The 14,533-nt window shown below is 46.3% G+C and overlaps 1 protein-coding gene across 1 annotated transcript in view; it reads left to right on the top strand.

Annotated features, from left to right (window-relative positions):
* Prdm15 (PR/SET domain 15) overlaps nucleotides 1–12,068 on the top strand; it is an 80,721-nt gene extending 68,653 nt beyond the window's left edge. The window contains 6 exon segments of the mRNA XM_052741345.1: nucleotides 1,432–1,563; nucleotides 5,022–5,105; nucleotides 5,438–5,613; nucleotides 7,337–7,417; nucleotides 8,996–9,205; nucleotides 10,177–12,068. Coding sequence (XP_052597305.1) covers nucleotides 1,432–1,563; nucleotides 5,022–5,105; nucleotides 5,438–5,613; nucleotides 7,337–7,417; nucleotides 8,996–9,205; nucleotides 10,177–10,653 — 1,160 coding nt within the window. The 3' untranslated portion in view covers nucleotides 10,654–12,068.
* Nucleotides 12,069–14,533: the final 2,465 nt, after the last annotated feature.

Here is a 14,533-nt window from a genome sequence, read left to right as displayed (position 1 = left end):
GGTGAGGTTTGTACCAACTAACTTCAGTCCTTTGCAAGAAAGACAGATCAAGAACAGACCAGTTACCTAAAGAATAGTCTGCTAGGGGTCAAGCTTTGGCTGGATCTCTCATCACCTATAATTTTTGTCCCTGGGTGGTGGGGGCTGTATGACATTTTTAATTGGAGGGTTGGGAGGAAGGGGAAATTAAGGTAAAATTGTTCTTCCATAGTCAGAAAGGACTGGCACTTTACCCAGCCAGGGACTGACAGATAGGAGACTCAGGGTGACACTTGTGTGCCCTCTGCTGTCTCTGACTTGACTAGCCCTGTGGCACAGCTGGGTTGCCTGACGTCAGCTCTCCACACTGAGATAGGTGAAGGTAAGTAGTGACAAAATGGGACTGGGTGGGCTATTGTCTGGCTGAGGCTGGAGCCAGGAGTGGGCTCTGAGCCCACTGCTCCCACCCAGTGTGGCAGCACTGTGGCTTGTCCACTGCTGGGGGCGGGGTGGTCTAAGGACTGCACTCACCCAGCTGGGCCTTGGCTGCTAAGGATGCTTCACCCCTTTCCTCATCCTAAGTCTGAAGTCATGGCTTTGGATTGTTTCAATGCCTAAGATTGGCAGCAACAAGTTAAAAGTCTAGTGGTCTGACAAGGTGGCGTGAATAGTCGAGGTGCTTGCACATGGGTGTGATGACTTTAGTTTGATCCCTGTACCCTGCAAGGTGGCAAGGACTGACTCTGGAGAGTTGTCCTCTGACCTTGCATGTTCCTTCTCTCTCTCTCTCTCTCTCTCTCTCTCTCTCTCTCTCTCTCTCTCTCTCTCTATCTCTCTCTCTCTCACACACACACACACACACACACACACACACACACACACAAGAATATTTTTTTAAAGAATGGCTTTTTCTGGTTTTTTTTTTGTTGTTGTTGTTTGTTGTGAAGGGTTTCTTCATGTAATTCTGGCTGTCCTGGAACTTTTTAGACCAGGCTGGCCTCAAACTCACAGAGATCCATCTGCCTCTGCCTCCTGAATGCTAGGACTAAAGGTGTGTGCCACCACCACCTGGCAAGAATGACTTTTTAAAAAAAATAAACGTAGATCTGGTGTCCTCATCTTAGTTAACATTTGTGTCATCAAGACAGACAAGAAGCCCTAGTCCTGTATATCTCACTGCATCATCTTGGGTGCTGTTGTTGACACACTGCATCTTAATGTCACAGTGAATCTCCTAGTGGCCTCCTGGGTGTTAATTTTGTGGGCACTTCATCTGGTGGAGTGGGACCCTCTGAGGTGAGGCCACAGCCTATTTCTCCCAAGCCCATTCTGTGTCTATGGAAATTGTGCCCACTGGGTTCAGATGGGAGCTTCAGGGGAGTGGATTGGGACACAAATGCCCTGGGGCAGATTCTGGGCAGTCTGGCACTCATGCTGATCTGTCTCCTGTAGGCATGAAGACCAAGCATGCACTGCGCCACCACATGAAGCTGCACAAGGGCATCAAGGAGTATGAGTGCAAAGAATGCCACCGCAAGTTTGCTCAGAAGGTCAACATGCTCAAGCACTACAAGCGGCACACAGGTGTGTCCTGTCTCAGTTCTGCCTGGTCTCCAAACCGATGGCCCTAGAGTGAGTGCTGAAGGTCTGTGCAGGCACCTTTTCATGCATTTGCCAATGTCTTTGACTGGATGCCTGGAAATCATAGCCACTTACTGGGGCACTCCATGTCTGCAAAGGATCACAAACCCATCCCACTACCAGTGTGAGATCTTTTTTTTCCACATCTCTTAAGTGGTTTGTTGTTGCTGTTTTGGTTTGGTTTGGTTTTAGTTTTCAAGACAGGGTTTCACTCTATAGCCCTGGCTGTCCTTGAACTCACAGAGATCCACCTCCCTCCTGAGTGCTAGGATTAAAAGCATGAGCCACCACTGCCCAGCATTTTCTTCTTTTTTTTTTTTTTAACTTTTAATAATAGCTATTATAACTAGGGTGAGATGGCTCCTCATTAGAGTGTTGGTTTTCAGTTCATTGGTGGCTGATGGTAGTGAGCATTTTTCATATATTTGTGTCTATTCTGATCATTTCTGGTTTTTAGCTTGCAGTGCTTATTTCTAAAGTTTTGGCTCATTATACATTGTTCATATTAACCTTCTGTCAGATGACTGGCTGACGAGTGTCTTCTCTCATTCTGTCTGTTGTCTCTTTGCTCTGCCAGCTGTTTCCTTTGCTCTGGAGAAGTCTCATGGTTTGATGTGTAGTTTTGTTTTTGTTTCCTGGGCTTCAAGGCTCATCTCACATAGTCATCGCTCTACCAATATCTTGAGGTGTTTCTCCTAAGTTTTCTTTTAGTACCAAAGATATTTAATCTTTGACCCATTCTAAGTTGTTTTTTGTAGAGATAGGGTCAAGTTTGAAGCTTCTGAATGTAGACATCCAGTTTTCCTGACACCTTTGTTGAGATTCAGTTGACTGTACATGCATGACTTTATTTTAGGATCTGTTCCGTGGATGTGTGTGTTTGTTTCTAATGCTAGCACCATTGTGGTTTTGTACCTGTGATTCTGGTAGTGTCTTGAAACCAGGCACTAGTACCTGCAGCTCTGTGCATTTTGTTCCAGGTCACTTCTGCCAGGCTTCCCCACAAACTTCAGGATTGCTTTTCTGGTTTTGTGAAGAAGTCATTGGTGTATTGCACTGAATCTGTAAATCACTTTGTGTCAACATTTTAACAGTATTCATTCTTACAGTCCGTGAATAAGGAACATCTTTCCAGTATTTGGTGTCATCAGTGGCTTTAAAATATACTTTAAGCTAGTCAGTGGTGGCACACGCCTTTATTCCCAGCACTTGGGAGTCAGAGCAGGTGGATCTCTGTGAGTTTGAGGACAGCCTGGTCTATAGACTGAGTTCCAGGACAACCAGGGCTACACAGAGAAACTCTGTCTCAAAAAACCAAAAAACAAAATATACTTTAATGAAAAAACTTCCTTTTAAATAAAAATGACTTGTATTTTGTAATCGAAGCTGTGGTGGCATCAGGCTTTGCAACATGATCCACAGGCTTCAGCAGCCAGTACTCTAACACTCCAGGGCTCCTGAGGCACGTGAGGGACATCTTCTGTCTGTTGGAAATCCCTGTGGCAGCCCCAGGGACTAGACTCTTTCTCAGGTGTTTGACCACTTTCAATTTAGTATTACCTAAAGGGATGTTCTTGTGAACTTGAGGGATGTGCTCTTTTCACTAGTCCCAGCATCTTGATTGTATCTTTTCCCCAATATGGACACCTTTTTTATACTAATTATTCTGGTAACCGTGTGTAGCTTATTTGGGTGCCAGGAGTCCCCACCATATTTTTTGGATCTTTGGGTCTAGGCTTGAAAGACTTGATTCATAAGTCTTAATTTGGTAAATTTATGATGAATCCAGTGTGTGCCAATGAGAGATTGCACATGTTTTGTCATGATCTGTTGTGTATCTGAAGATCTGAACTACTGAGCACAGAATCCCTGTCCTGAATATGGAAATTCTTCTCTTCAGAAGCATCTGCTAAAAGTCCAACCTGAACTTCCCTACTGACTCTCAGGATTTTTTTTTTAACTGTATAAAATGACAGGCTGCATAACATTTTCCTGCATGTAGATAATGTATGTTTTCATGTTTTCTTCCCCAGCAGATAAATATTGTTGGTGTGTGTGTGTGTGTGTGTGTGTGTGTGTGTGTGTGTGTGTGTGTACATATCTTTGTCGTCCCCCCCCAGAGGCTGACCTTGAACTCATTGTGTAACTAAGGATGACCTGGAACTTCTGAATCCTCCTGTCTCTGCGATCTGAGTGCTGGATTACAGGTGTGCACTACCACACCTGGTTTATGTAGTACACAGGGTCAGACCCAAGGCTTTGTGCATGCCAGGTGAGCACTCTGCTCACTGAGCCATATCCTCAGCCTTCAGGTCTTTGTATGTGCAGTTGTGTGTGTGTGTGTGTGTGTGTGTGTGTGTGTGTGTGTGTGTGTGTGTGTGTGTGTGTGTTATGTAATTCTAATTCAGAAGATCTTAGTGGAGTCTTCAGGCTTTACCACATGGAAACATGCTGTGTACAAATAGGGATGATTCAACTTCCACTCTTCCTGCATGCTTGTTTTTGTTCCTCTCTTGCCTAATGGCCATGCTAAAACTTAAGGTGCTATCTTGACTACAAGTGTGGGAATCAACACCTTGTCTCCTTTCAGATTATAGTGGAGCCTGCTTCAGTGTCTCCCTTTTGGTACAGTGCTGGCTCTGCATTTGCCATGCATAACCTCATGCTGAGGTATGATTCTTCTGCACTTGGTTTGTTAACATTTTATTTTGAAAGGACATTTGATTTTATCAGATATTTTTTCTCCATCTATTTGAGATGATCATGAGATTCTGTGCTGATATTTTGACCCTTCATTCTGTTGATGTGTCATATCGCATTTGCCAATTTACTTAGATTGAACCATCCTTGCATCCTGGGATGGATTCTGCTTGATCTTGCTCATCCTGTGGATGTGCTGGTAGATAGTGAAAAAAATCCCTGGCACTTTGTGTGACCACAGCAGCTCTGCTGTCTCTCAGGGAGATATTCCCATTCTTGTCTTGGGTCCTGACTTTCTCTTGCTGTTTAATCTCTTAATGCATGTCTCAGAAGCTACCCAAGGCCTTTTAAAGCTAAGTAGGGGTATAGGTGAATTATCCTGCTCAGAGAAACTGTTGCTGTCTCTACCCCTGGACTCTCTTCTCTACATCTGTGTTCTTGGACCTTCCCAAATCTCTTCATTTTTAAAAATATGAAGTGTCATATAAAGGGCTAAATTTTTGAGGCCACAGTTTTCTGGGTAAATTTGGGAATAAATGCTGTTTTTGTTTTTTGGTTGTTTTTGTTGTTGTTGTTGTTGTTTTCTGACAATTTACCATTCCTCTGAGGTGCTACAAATCCTGGAGCATGAGACATCCTCTGTGTATACTTAAATTGAAAACTCACCAAGTATGTGATATCCAACATGACTTTTCCTGCAGGAATAAAAGACTTCATGTGCGAATTGTGTGGGAAGACATTCAGCGAGAGGAACACAATGGAGACCCACAAGCTCATCCACACAGGTAACTGAGTCCCAAGGATGGTTCAGCTGTCCGAATATGCAGGAATGGGAGCACCTGCTCTGTTTCACAAACACTTGCAGAATAGGACTCTCTTGGTTTGATGCAGCCCCTTGACCTCTAAACCCCACTGTGCCTTTCCAGCGTCTGTTCTTCAAGGACAAAGGTCAGTTGTTCCTGCTAGTCTTGAGCACTGGTGTCTGACTGGTCTGACCAGGTGATGGCTGTCTAGAGGAGCAGAGGGTATGGCAGGTGTTTGACTTGAGAGGTGACTGACATTGACGGCTCTCTGTTGACTTGCATTTCTCTTTTCTACCCCACTTGTGTGTGAGAAGTGGGCAAGCAGTGGACTTGTTCCGTGTGTGACAAGAAGTACGTCACGGAGTACATGCTGCAGAAACATGTCCAGCTCACCCATGACAAGGTGGAAGCACAGAGCTGCCAGCTGTGTGGCACCAAGGTGTCCACCCGGGCCTCCATGAGCAGACACATGCGGCGCAAGCACCCTGAGGTTAGCCTGGTGGGGGCTCATTCACATCTACCCATAGCATAGCCTGGCCCCATTGTGGGCTTGGGGTGCCTGCACTGCTCTGAGACCCCTTTGTCCTCATGCAATGTGAGTTTAAGATCGAGCCCTGGTCTTATGTCTGAACTGTATCATCTTTTTTTTTTCTTCCTGAGACAAGATCATGTGTAGCCCAGACTGGCCTAGAACTCACTATGTATCTGAGGATGACTTTGAACTTCTCTGAGTGCTGGGATTGCAGGCATGTACCACCACACCCAGTTTTATGTGGTGCTGATCCTTGAACCCAGGGCTTCATGCATGCTAGGCAAGCACTCAGTCATCTGAGCCCTAGCCCAACCACCTTCTTCTCACAACAAAACTAGATAAATAATTAAAGTTACTAGACCCCTAAGAAGAAGAGAGACTTTCTGAGCATGAGGGTGACAAAAGAAGTTGTACCCAAAGTATTGCTAGATCTGAGCAGGGAAACTCTTGGGATTTCTGTAGGTTTAAAAAAATAAAAAGGCAAATATAAACGAACACGTTTATGAGCTTTATCCCCTTTAACAGATGCAGACTTAGCATCAGCTGTGACAACCACTCAGTGAGAAAACCCAGTGTCTAGGGAAAGAGAATTCATGATGGAAGAAATGCATATAGGTTTAAGAAACACCAGGAAGACTTCTGCTTTCCTGTGGGTCCCTGAGTGTTGATTCGATCAGGAGACACAGTCCTCAGAGGCCCATTAGTGTTCTCTTGGCTCAAGCATGGTTCAGAAAAGGGCCCAGAATGGGCTTTTGTCTAGAGGTTCAAAGATGGAGCTCCCTGCCATCCTCATGAATAGTGTACGTTTTTCCACTTTGCTTTCTTCCGCTGAGCAACAGATTTAAGGAATGTTGGGGTAAGGTCAGATGTAGAGCCTTCCCCAGGCTTACAGCTTCTCTACAGCAGGTGTCTTTGGCAGATCACCTTTCTTACACCTTTCCAGTGCATCCATTTTCCTCCCTGTCTGTGTCTGCTGCCTTCCGTAGGACTTAGTCACAGTTACGAGATGCGCAATGAGTGTAAGCAACTGACTAGTGTTGCTTGCCATGGATAGGACACTGGGGCTGGTGGGAGGCCGTGTGGGCTCATAGGGCAGGTCATGGAGGGAGTGCTGCATGCTAAGGACCCTTGTGAGTGGGCCTGATAAAGGAAAGACATGACTAGGCTTGCTTTGTCACAAAGCTGACATGCACATAGCTGCATGCATTAGGCTAACAGGCACAGTGTTTGGCCCACAAAAACCTCCATTGGTGGTTCCTTATCGAACAGTTACTGCTCTGTGTCTTAGCTTCCTCAGCTCCCTGTGATGACAGAGGGGGCACTGATACCTCACTAGAGCACATGTCATGGAGGCCACAGAAGCAGGAAGTAGCCTCCATCTAAGGACAGGAGCCACAAGTTAGCAGACAGGTACCAGATGTCCTCACCAGGCCAGAGAGCACTGTAGAGGTTTGAGATGGGGGTCAGAGACCAGGGTTGGGGGATACCCTAGAGAACATTCTAGAAGTAGTTTCAAAGTCAGAACGGAGGCTAGGAGTCAGAGCAGAGGTGAGTTTGTAAGTTAGCTGCTAGTCCCCTGCAGCAGTGGCCCTTGCACAGTGAGTTTGGATTCCTAGAGCATAATCAGGGCAGCCATTGGGTGGACACAGCGACCCTACTCACAGCCCTCTGCCCCTTTCAGGTCCTTGCTGTGCGGATTGATGATCTTGACCACATCCCTGAGACCACCACCATTGATGCCTCCTCCATTGGCATTGTCCAGGTAAGCAGCACAGAGCACACCTGCAGGGCTGGAGTGTGAGGGGAGCAGACCTCACATACCAAGTGAACCCTGAGGGAACAGACCGTACATAGGAGCAGGCTGCAGTCATACCATTGACCATGCTTTACACATCAGCATAGTCTCACTGAGATTTGTTAGGCCTTCCTCCTGGAGCTTTCTAGACTATATCTTAGTTTTGTTGTAGTATCTATGAATTCAAATATTCAGATGTTGGTGTATATGTCTCAAGAAAATAGGTAGTTTGGGGGACTGGAGAGGTGGCTCAGTGGTTAGGAACATTTGTTGCTCTTTCAAAGGACTGGGTTCAGTTCTCAGCAACCATATGGTGACTCACAGTTATCTGAAACCCTAGTTCTCGGGAATCCAATACCCTCTTCTGACATTTGTGGGCACCAGGCACATACACGATGCACATACTTGTTGCACATACATAGATGCAAGTGACACTCATATACATAAAACAAATGTAAAAAAGATTCTTAAATGATCATTCCTAGAAAATTTTCTTATCATTAAATTATCTTAAGCAAAATTAAACTTAACTATGTTAGGCAAACCTAGAATTTTTTTTTTTCTTTTTAGACAGGGCCTCACTATGTATACCTGGCTAGCCTGGAACTCTATGTAGTCCACACTGGCCTTGAACTCACAGAGCTCCACCTGCCTCTGCCTCCCCAGTACTAGAATTATAAGTGTGTACCACCACACCAGGCCAAACCTAGCTTTTAAAGGAACTTTTACTCAATACTTTTTTTTGAGACATGATCTCATGTAGTCCAGGTTGATCTTGAGCCTGCCATGTTGCCAAGGCTAGCCTTGAACTTCTGATCCTCCTGCCTCTACCTCTCAAATGCTAAAATCCCAGGTATGCACCATCATACCTGGATATACTCATTATTTTTATGACACTTTTATTTTTAATCACAAAGAGAATATGTTATGCTGTAAATGTTTAAGACATCTGTACCTGAGTGCTTTGGCTTATGCTGATGAGTGTCCCATGAAAACAGGTGACCATGTCTTATGGAATGAACGGATAGAATCCACATCTAGCCCTTCTGTGAGCTGTTTATGTGCCTGACAATTCATAGGTGAGGGCAGGAAAGAAAGACTCTCCATCTCCATACTCTGACCAGCTCCTGGTAGGTTTGTCTGCACCCAGAACCACACAGGGGCACTGAGAGTACCACTGGCAGGACAGAGAGCCCTACAGCCACCGTGCCCTGACCTCCAGCTGTCTGGGCCGCAGCCCATCTTGCTGACACTCTCAGAGCTGTGTAAGGGAAAGGATAAGCCTGAACAGAGAGGGACAGAAAATGCCTGCATAGTTTAATCAAGCGTTTACATCCAGTGTTGTTCCTGCTGTGGATAGTGGCTACCAGCGCTTTCCCTGAGGGAAATATTTCTCATTTAACAATGTTTCTATTTGAACACAAAGTAGCTATTTCCTGTGACAGCTTGATGCCCTGTGGGTGTGTCTAGGCAGTGAATGATACCCTGGCCCCCATCCAGATGTGACCCGCTGCCCTGTGGTTACTGACACCCATCTCCTCACAGCCTGCATTGGGCCTGGAGCAGGAGGGGCTGGCAGAAGGCAAGCATGGGAAGGCTGCCAAGCGCAGCCACAAGAGAAAGCAGAAGCCGGAGGAGGAGGCAGGGGCTCCAGTGCCCGAGGACACCACCTTCAACGAGTACCCTGAAAAGGAACCAGAGTTCACAGGCAGTGTGGGTGATGAGACAAATTCTGCTGTGCAGAGTATCCAACAGGTTGGTTGGTGCCTTTGTTTATATCAGAGGACAGCCACCTCTGCAGGGGCAGCTCCTCTGGACTTGAGTCCTGTCATTCATCCATGTGGGTGTCCACAGTGGTTCCAACTCTCACCCTCGCTTTCCATGTAGGCATTGTCTCACGCAAGCTGTGCCAACTGTGACCTCCAGATTACGCATGCCATTGTTAATAACAGTGTGACACTTTAGCAGTGAGAGACTGAGACATGGTTCCCAATTGGGTGCCCCAAGGGGCCTGCTAAGGAACAGGACATGGACAAGCACCAGCCACTGAGCTGACTTCTCTGTGTGGTCTCTGATTTGCTTATCTTATATCACTTTGCCGTTTGAGACCTCACTTGTTCCATGTGTGTTTCATTTTTGGAGATGATGATTCTGCAGTAAACCTGCTTGCATCCATCTTGCCTTTCAGCACTAGGTTTGAAAAAGCTGCAGCTGTGGCTACCTCCATAGCTACACAGGGTTTTCACAGGTCACAAGACAGGCAGGTCAGAGGGTGGATGAAGATAAAGGGTTGGCTTCCTGGCTTTTCAGGCTTGCTTTACTTGTGTGTGTTGTGATCTGTCTGTCTCTCCTGCTGCACCTGGCTTTACATTGGCTTTACATTGATACTGGGAATAGCATTCAGGTCCTCATGAATCAGTGGCGAGCACTTCCCCAGCTCTGGGCATACTTCACTCTTTTTCTGGCCAGTGACGTTCATTTGATTTTTCCATCTCAGCATTGCCTCTGAGAACGTCCGTATTTCCTTTGTCTTTACCGCTAGTATAATTCTCCTAGGACACTGTGTTCTGCTTTCCCCAGTGGAGGCCTGGCTCTCCCTCCTTTGCCTGAGCATGCAGTTCCAGCACAGACTGTGGCCTCCAGTAGGAGGGTGCTGTGGGAGGTTCTGCCTTTCTCCTTTTTGCAGAAATAATTCATTGTCTCTTTTCTCCATGTGACTCTTGCAGGTGGTGGTGACCCTAGGGGACCCGAGTGTGACTACTCCATCAAGCTCTGTCGGCCTGACCAACATCACCGTGACCCCCATCACCACTGCAGCTGGGACTCAGTTTACCAATCTACAGCCAGTAGCTGTTGGACACCTTACCAACCCTGAACGCCAGCTACAGCTGGATAACTCCATCCTGACTGTGACCTTTGACACTGTCAGCGGCTCCGCCATGTTGCATAACCGCCAAAATGATGTCCAGATCCACCCACAGCCAGAAGCCTCAAACCCTCAGTCAGTGGCCCACTTCATCAACCTCACTACGCTGGTGAACTCCATCACACCCCTGGGGAACCAGCTCAGTGAGCAGCACCCACTCACATGGCGGGCTGTGCCCCAGACGGACGTGTTGCAGCCACCACAAGCTCCTGCAGCCCCACAGCAGGCAGTGCAAACCCAGGTACAGAATGAACAGCAACAGATGTACAGCTACTGATAATGCGGCTGCAGAGCTGGCTGAGCTACAGGGAGGGCTCTGAGGCCTTGAGGTTTATTTGCTGGGTACCAAACAGGAAGAGTATACACATGGCAGGATCACTGAGGTTGGGTTAGCGTTGCAAAGTTACCAGCTTAGCTGGTGCCATGGCCTTTGACAGACAGGAGCTTAAAGCACTCCGTGGAGTTCCACCATGTGCTTCCCCAAGGTGGTGCAGTCTGGCCAGACCACAGTGTCACCCTCAGAGGTCTGTAATTGTCATGGGGCTCAGGGACACAGATAGCAGGTTCCTAGAAGCAGGTGTGATATCCCAAGAACTAGGGAGATTTGATCTGTTTTCTTTAGCACTCCAGTAATGATACTGAAACATGGCTAGCCTTCTCAGGCAGCACACAGAAGAAAACCCAGGTTTCTCCTTGCTCCTGGATTCACAAGCAGGGAGAAAGAAGTCAAGTAACTCTTCCTCTGAAGTCTCAGTTTGTTTGTCACAGGGCTGTGGCCTGAGGCCTCGTATGAGAAGTATCATGAACCTCATGGGAGGCCCCTAGATCAGGCACAAAAGGCATCTTGGGAACATCCATAGATTGATTTTATGAACAGTTTGTTCATTTTATTTCATAACCACGTTATGTATTATGGCCCTCTTGTGGCCAATATTGATTTATTTTAATATGATAAAGTCGTTTGCACTGTAGGGTGTTGGTCCCTGTCTTGTGCACAGGTGCCTTGCATGAGGGCACACACAGTTGTGTGCAAAGTAAGCCCTCATGCTCGAATCCCAATGCTCCTCCAGAGCCATCTCAGGACTCTGCCATCCAAACATATGTATTACGGTGCAGCTTAGCCACACCCCTGAGTGGAGAATGGGGAGTGAACCCATGTTTTCTTTCTGTGTAAGCCTTAATTCCAAAAGGTGGTTGTGTCTGAAGACCAATTTCCTACGAAGTGGAGGAGTTCAGCTCTACAGGAGAGAAGTATAGCTAGTGATTTAAGGAAACCCAGAGAGGTGTGGGTGGGGGTGAGAGCAGAAGTGGTCACCATGACAGTGCAGGCAAGCTGGCCACACCCAGCTGGGGGGACTTGGCAGCACATACTTGTACCATCCCAGTGGCAACAGGCCAGACTGCCATCATGGTGTCCACAGTCCCAGCACAGGGACACAAAGAGGCAAGGTGACAGGAGAGTCTTGCTCTGTGGTCTTGCTCTTCTCATCAGTTTTTAATGTCATACAAAAGAAGAAGAACTTGAAGATGAACTTGCCTTACTTTGTCCTTGGTCCCGTATTTCCTGGATGTAGCCAGATGTGGGCAGCCAACCTGCAGAGACCCTGGCAGCTAACCAGCAGTGGGCAAAGGAAGCTGCAGTCAGCCTGGTGTCAGACAAGGTGGCACTTTCTCAGCACCTCATTCCAGAGAACAAGCTTTGAGGATGGCGCTGGAGCTTGTGTTACACAGTTGGAGTCTAAGGAAGAGATGGCACTCAGATGGGTCCTGCTGGTCTGTGGGTTACCTGGTCCACACACTCTCTACATCCACACAGGCCAGTCTCACCTCTCAGTTGTTGGTGTGGTGGGAGGGTCTTGGGCTTCTTAATTTATGACAGTTATTTTATGTTATTTATGTGTATAATTAACTGCTTTGTACACAGTACCCTTATCAAATGAACTTGGGCTAAAGGTGAACTGTTTTCTAAAATATTGCCTTCATTCTCCAAATAAATTAACTAGTCCAGGAAACCGTGGAAGCAGTGGGCAATCCATAGTTCCTATACTATTTTTTTAAAAATTCAATCACAATTCCTTTTTGCCTTTGCAGCCTCTCAAACATGAACGAGCTGAGCCCAAATGACTGTTGAGCTCAATCAGACATTTACTAGCATTTGACTTTTATTCTCTTCCCTATGAAATAAAAGCTTTTGAAATCACATTTTTATTTTTTAAAGATGTATTTTTGTGCCTCCAGCCAGGCTGTCAAATCCTGTTGAAAGACATAGCTTAGGCGGTGTAGTCTCTCCTGCTGCCACTGTTTGCTTAAATACACAGAGGCATCTACTTCCTGCTGTTATAAACAGGAACTCAGATAAAACCAGCCTTTCTTCTCAAGTGTCTGTGACACATGGTCTTACCAGAGTCATTGATGGAGGCAAGCAGGTCGTCTTTGCATGGCTGCAGCTACTCTACATATAGAAACTGGATAGTAAATCAAAGACGTCTCCACACTCCGGCTGCCCTACATACATAAAACATTGTTCATTGGTGGGAAGTGTTCTCTTTTTTTGTTTTTAAACAGTCTAAGGTGGGCAGATGCATAGCTGTGTGTCCAGCATGCCCTGTGACTGTCTTGGTTCACATAAATAAATGTATAATGGGAATTTGTTTACACCTTATGAATGGTAATGCTATAGGGTCACATGTCATGACAGGATGAATCTCACAGTTGGAGCACAGGGCTCCACCCTCTAGGATGATGTTAGCAAGTGAAATGTTCTCAGGAAAAGAGTCTGTGCCATGAAAGCTCTGTGTCTGGCATGGAAGCCCTCTGGAGAATGCCCCATCATGGAAGGCAGATTTCCTCCTTCACACCGGTCTCATTTGGTATACAAAGGCAGAGGCAGTACCTGTGACCTCCATAGGTTTTGAGGGTTGTGAAGAACGTTCTGCAACTCTGAGGGTATCTCATGTCACATCTGTTTGTATGACAGTGAATAAAGGTGCTGTGACTTGTGTTTTTCAATTGCTGGCCCTCTGCTCTCCTGCCCATGATGAAGCTGTGCCTGGTAACCTTTGAGAATGGCTCTAACTCCTATTGTAGGCGATGTTCTCATTTCCCTGCAGGCCTGATGTGTACGTTTGGACCATTTGAAACACCCTGAGATAGTGAGTGTCGGAAACTTCCCCAAGAGCTACAGATGGCAACAGAGAAAGTGCATGTGGGCTTCTTTGTAAAGCTGAGGTCAGAGAATAGGCAGCAGGTAGTACTTGGCAAAGCTTTTCTGTGGGCTTATGGTCTCAGATGGTCTCTTACTGATACTGATCAAGTATTAGATGGTGTGTTCTAATTTGTCCCTGTGTGTTTTATGTTTGTTTTGAGACAAGGTCTCATGTAGCCCAGGCTGGCTTTAAACTCTGAACCTCCAGTCTCCCTGTTGGTGCCTCCCAAGTACTATAATTACAGGCATGCACCATGTCCAGCTAGGAGTTCTTTTAAAGTGATGAAACACCTTTGTTATCAGTCCTCTAAGGAGCTGAACCACCAGGACTACATTTCATATATCTTAATATTGGATAGCAGCTAGCTCTCCTGCTGGTAAGACTTATTTAACCTTAATAGGAGCACTTCCTTCTGGGTCCAAACCTGTATATCCCTCTACACTCAGAGCAGACTTTGGATGTACCAGTGGGAGAGATGGGGCAGCCCTTACTCCCACTGGCACCATAAGGTACCACATAGTGCTCTGCTATCAGACACATGATCAGAAGACACCTGACAGAACTTAAAGGAGGGCTTACCTGGGCTCCCAGTTTCAGATGACACAGTCCCTCTGGCAGAGAAAGTTGGGTGGTTGGAGCAGCTCCATCTGTAGTGTCAAGAACTTATGACAGTATTTCCCATGAGTGTGTGGAAGACTGCATATTTGAACCATAACATTTGTGTCCCTGGTCCCCATAAACTCTTGGCTACCTCATAAATGCAACTACATTCAACTATAAGAGTCTCGGATCTTCACAACTTCACTGTTACAAAGTGGCTACTGAGATTCAGGGCAACCTCTTAGATATGAGAGAATAAAGGTACGGTGTAACAAGTCTTTCTCTGTCCTGCCAGCCAGCCCCAAAATAATGACACGGAGATCCATTATTAATTATAAAAGCTTGGCCTTA

The sequence above is a fragment of the Peromyscus californicus genome, unplaced genomic scaffold, assembly GCF_007827085.1.
Source record: "Peromyscus californicus insignis strain IS unplaced genomic scaffold, ASM782708v3 Scaffold_16__1_contigs__length_79575227, whole genome shotgun sequence".
Taxonomy (NCBI): domain Eukaryota; kingdom Metazoa; phylum Chordata; class Mammalia; order Rodentia; family Cricetidae; genus Peromyscus; species Peromyscus californicus.
This window is presented reverse-complemented; position numbering and strand designations above follow the sequence as displayed.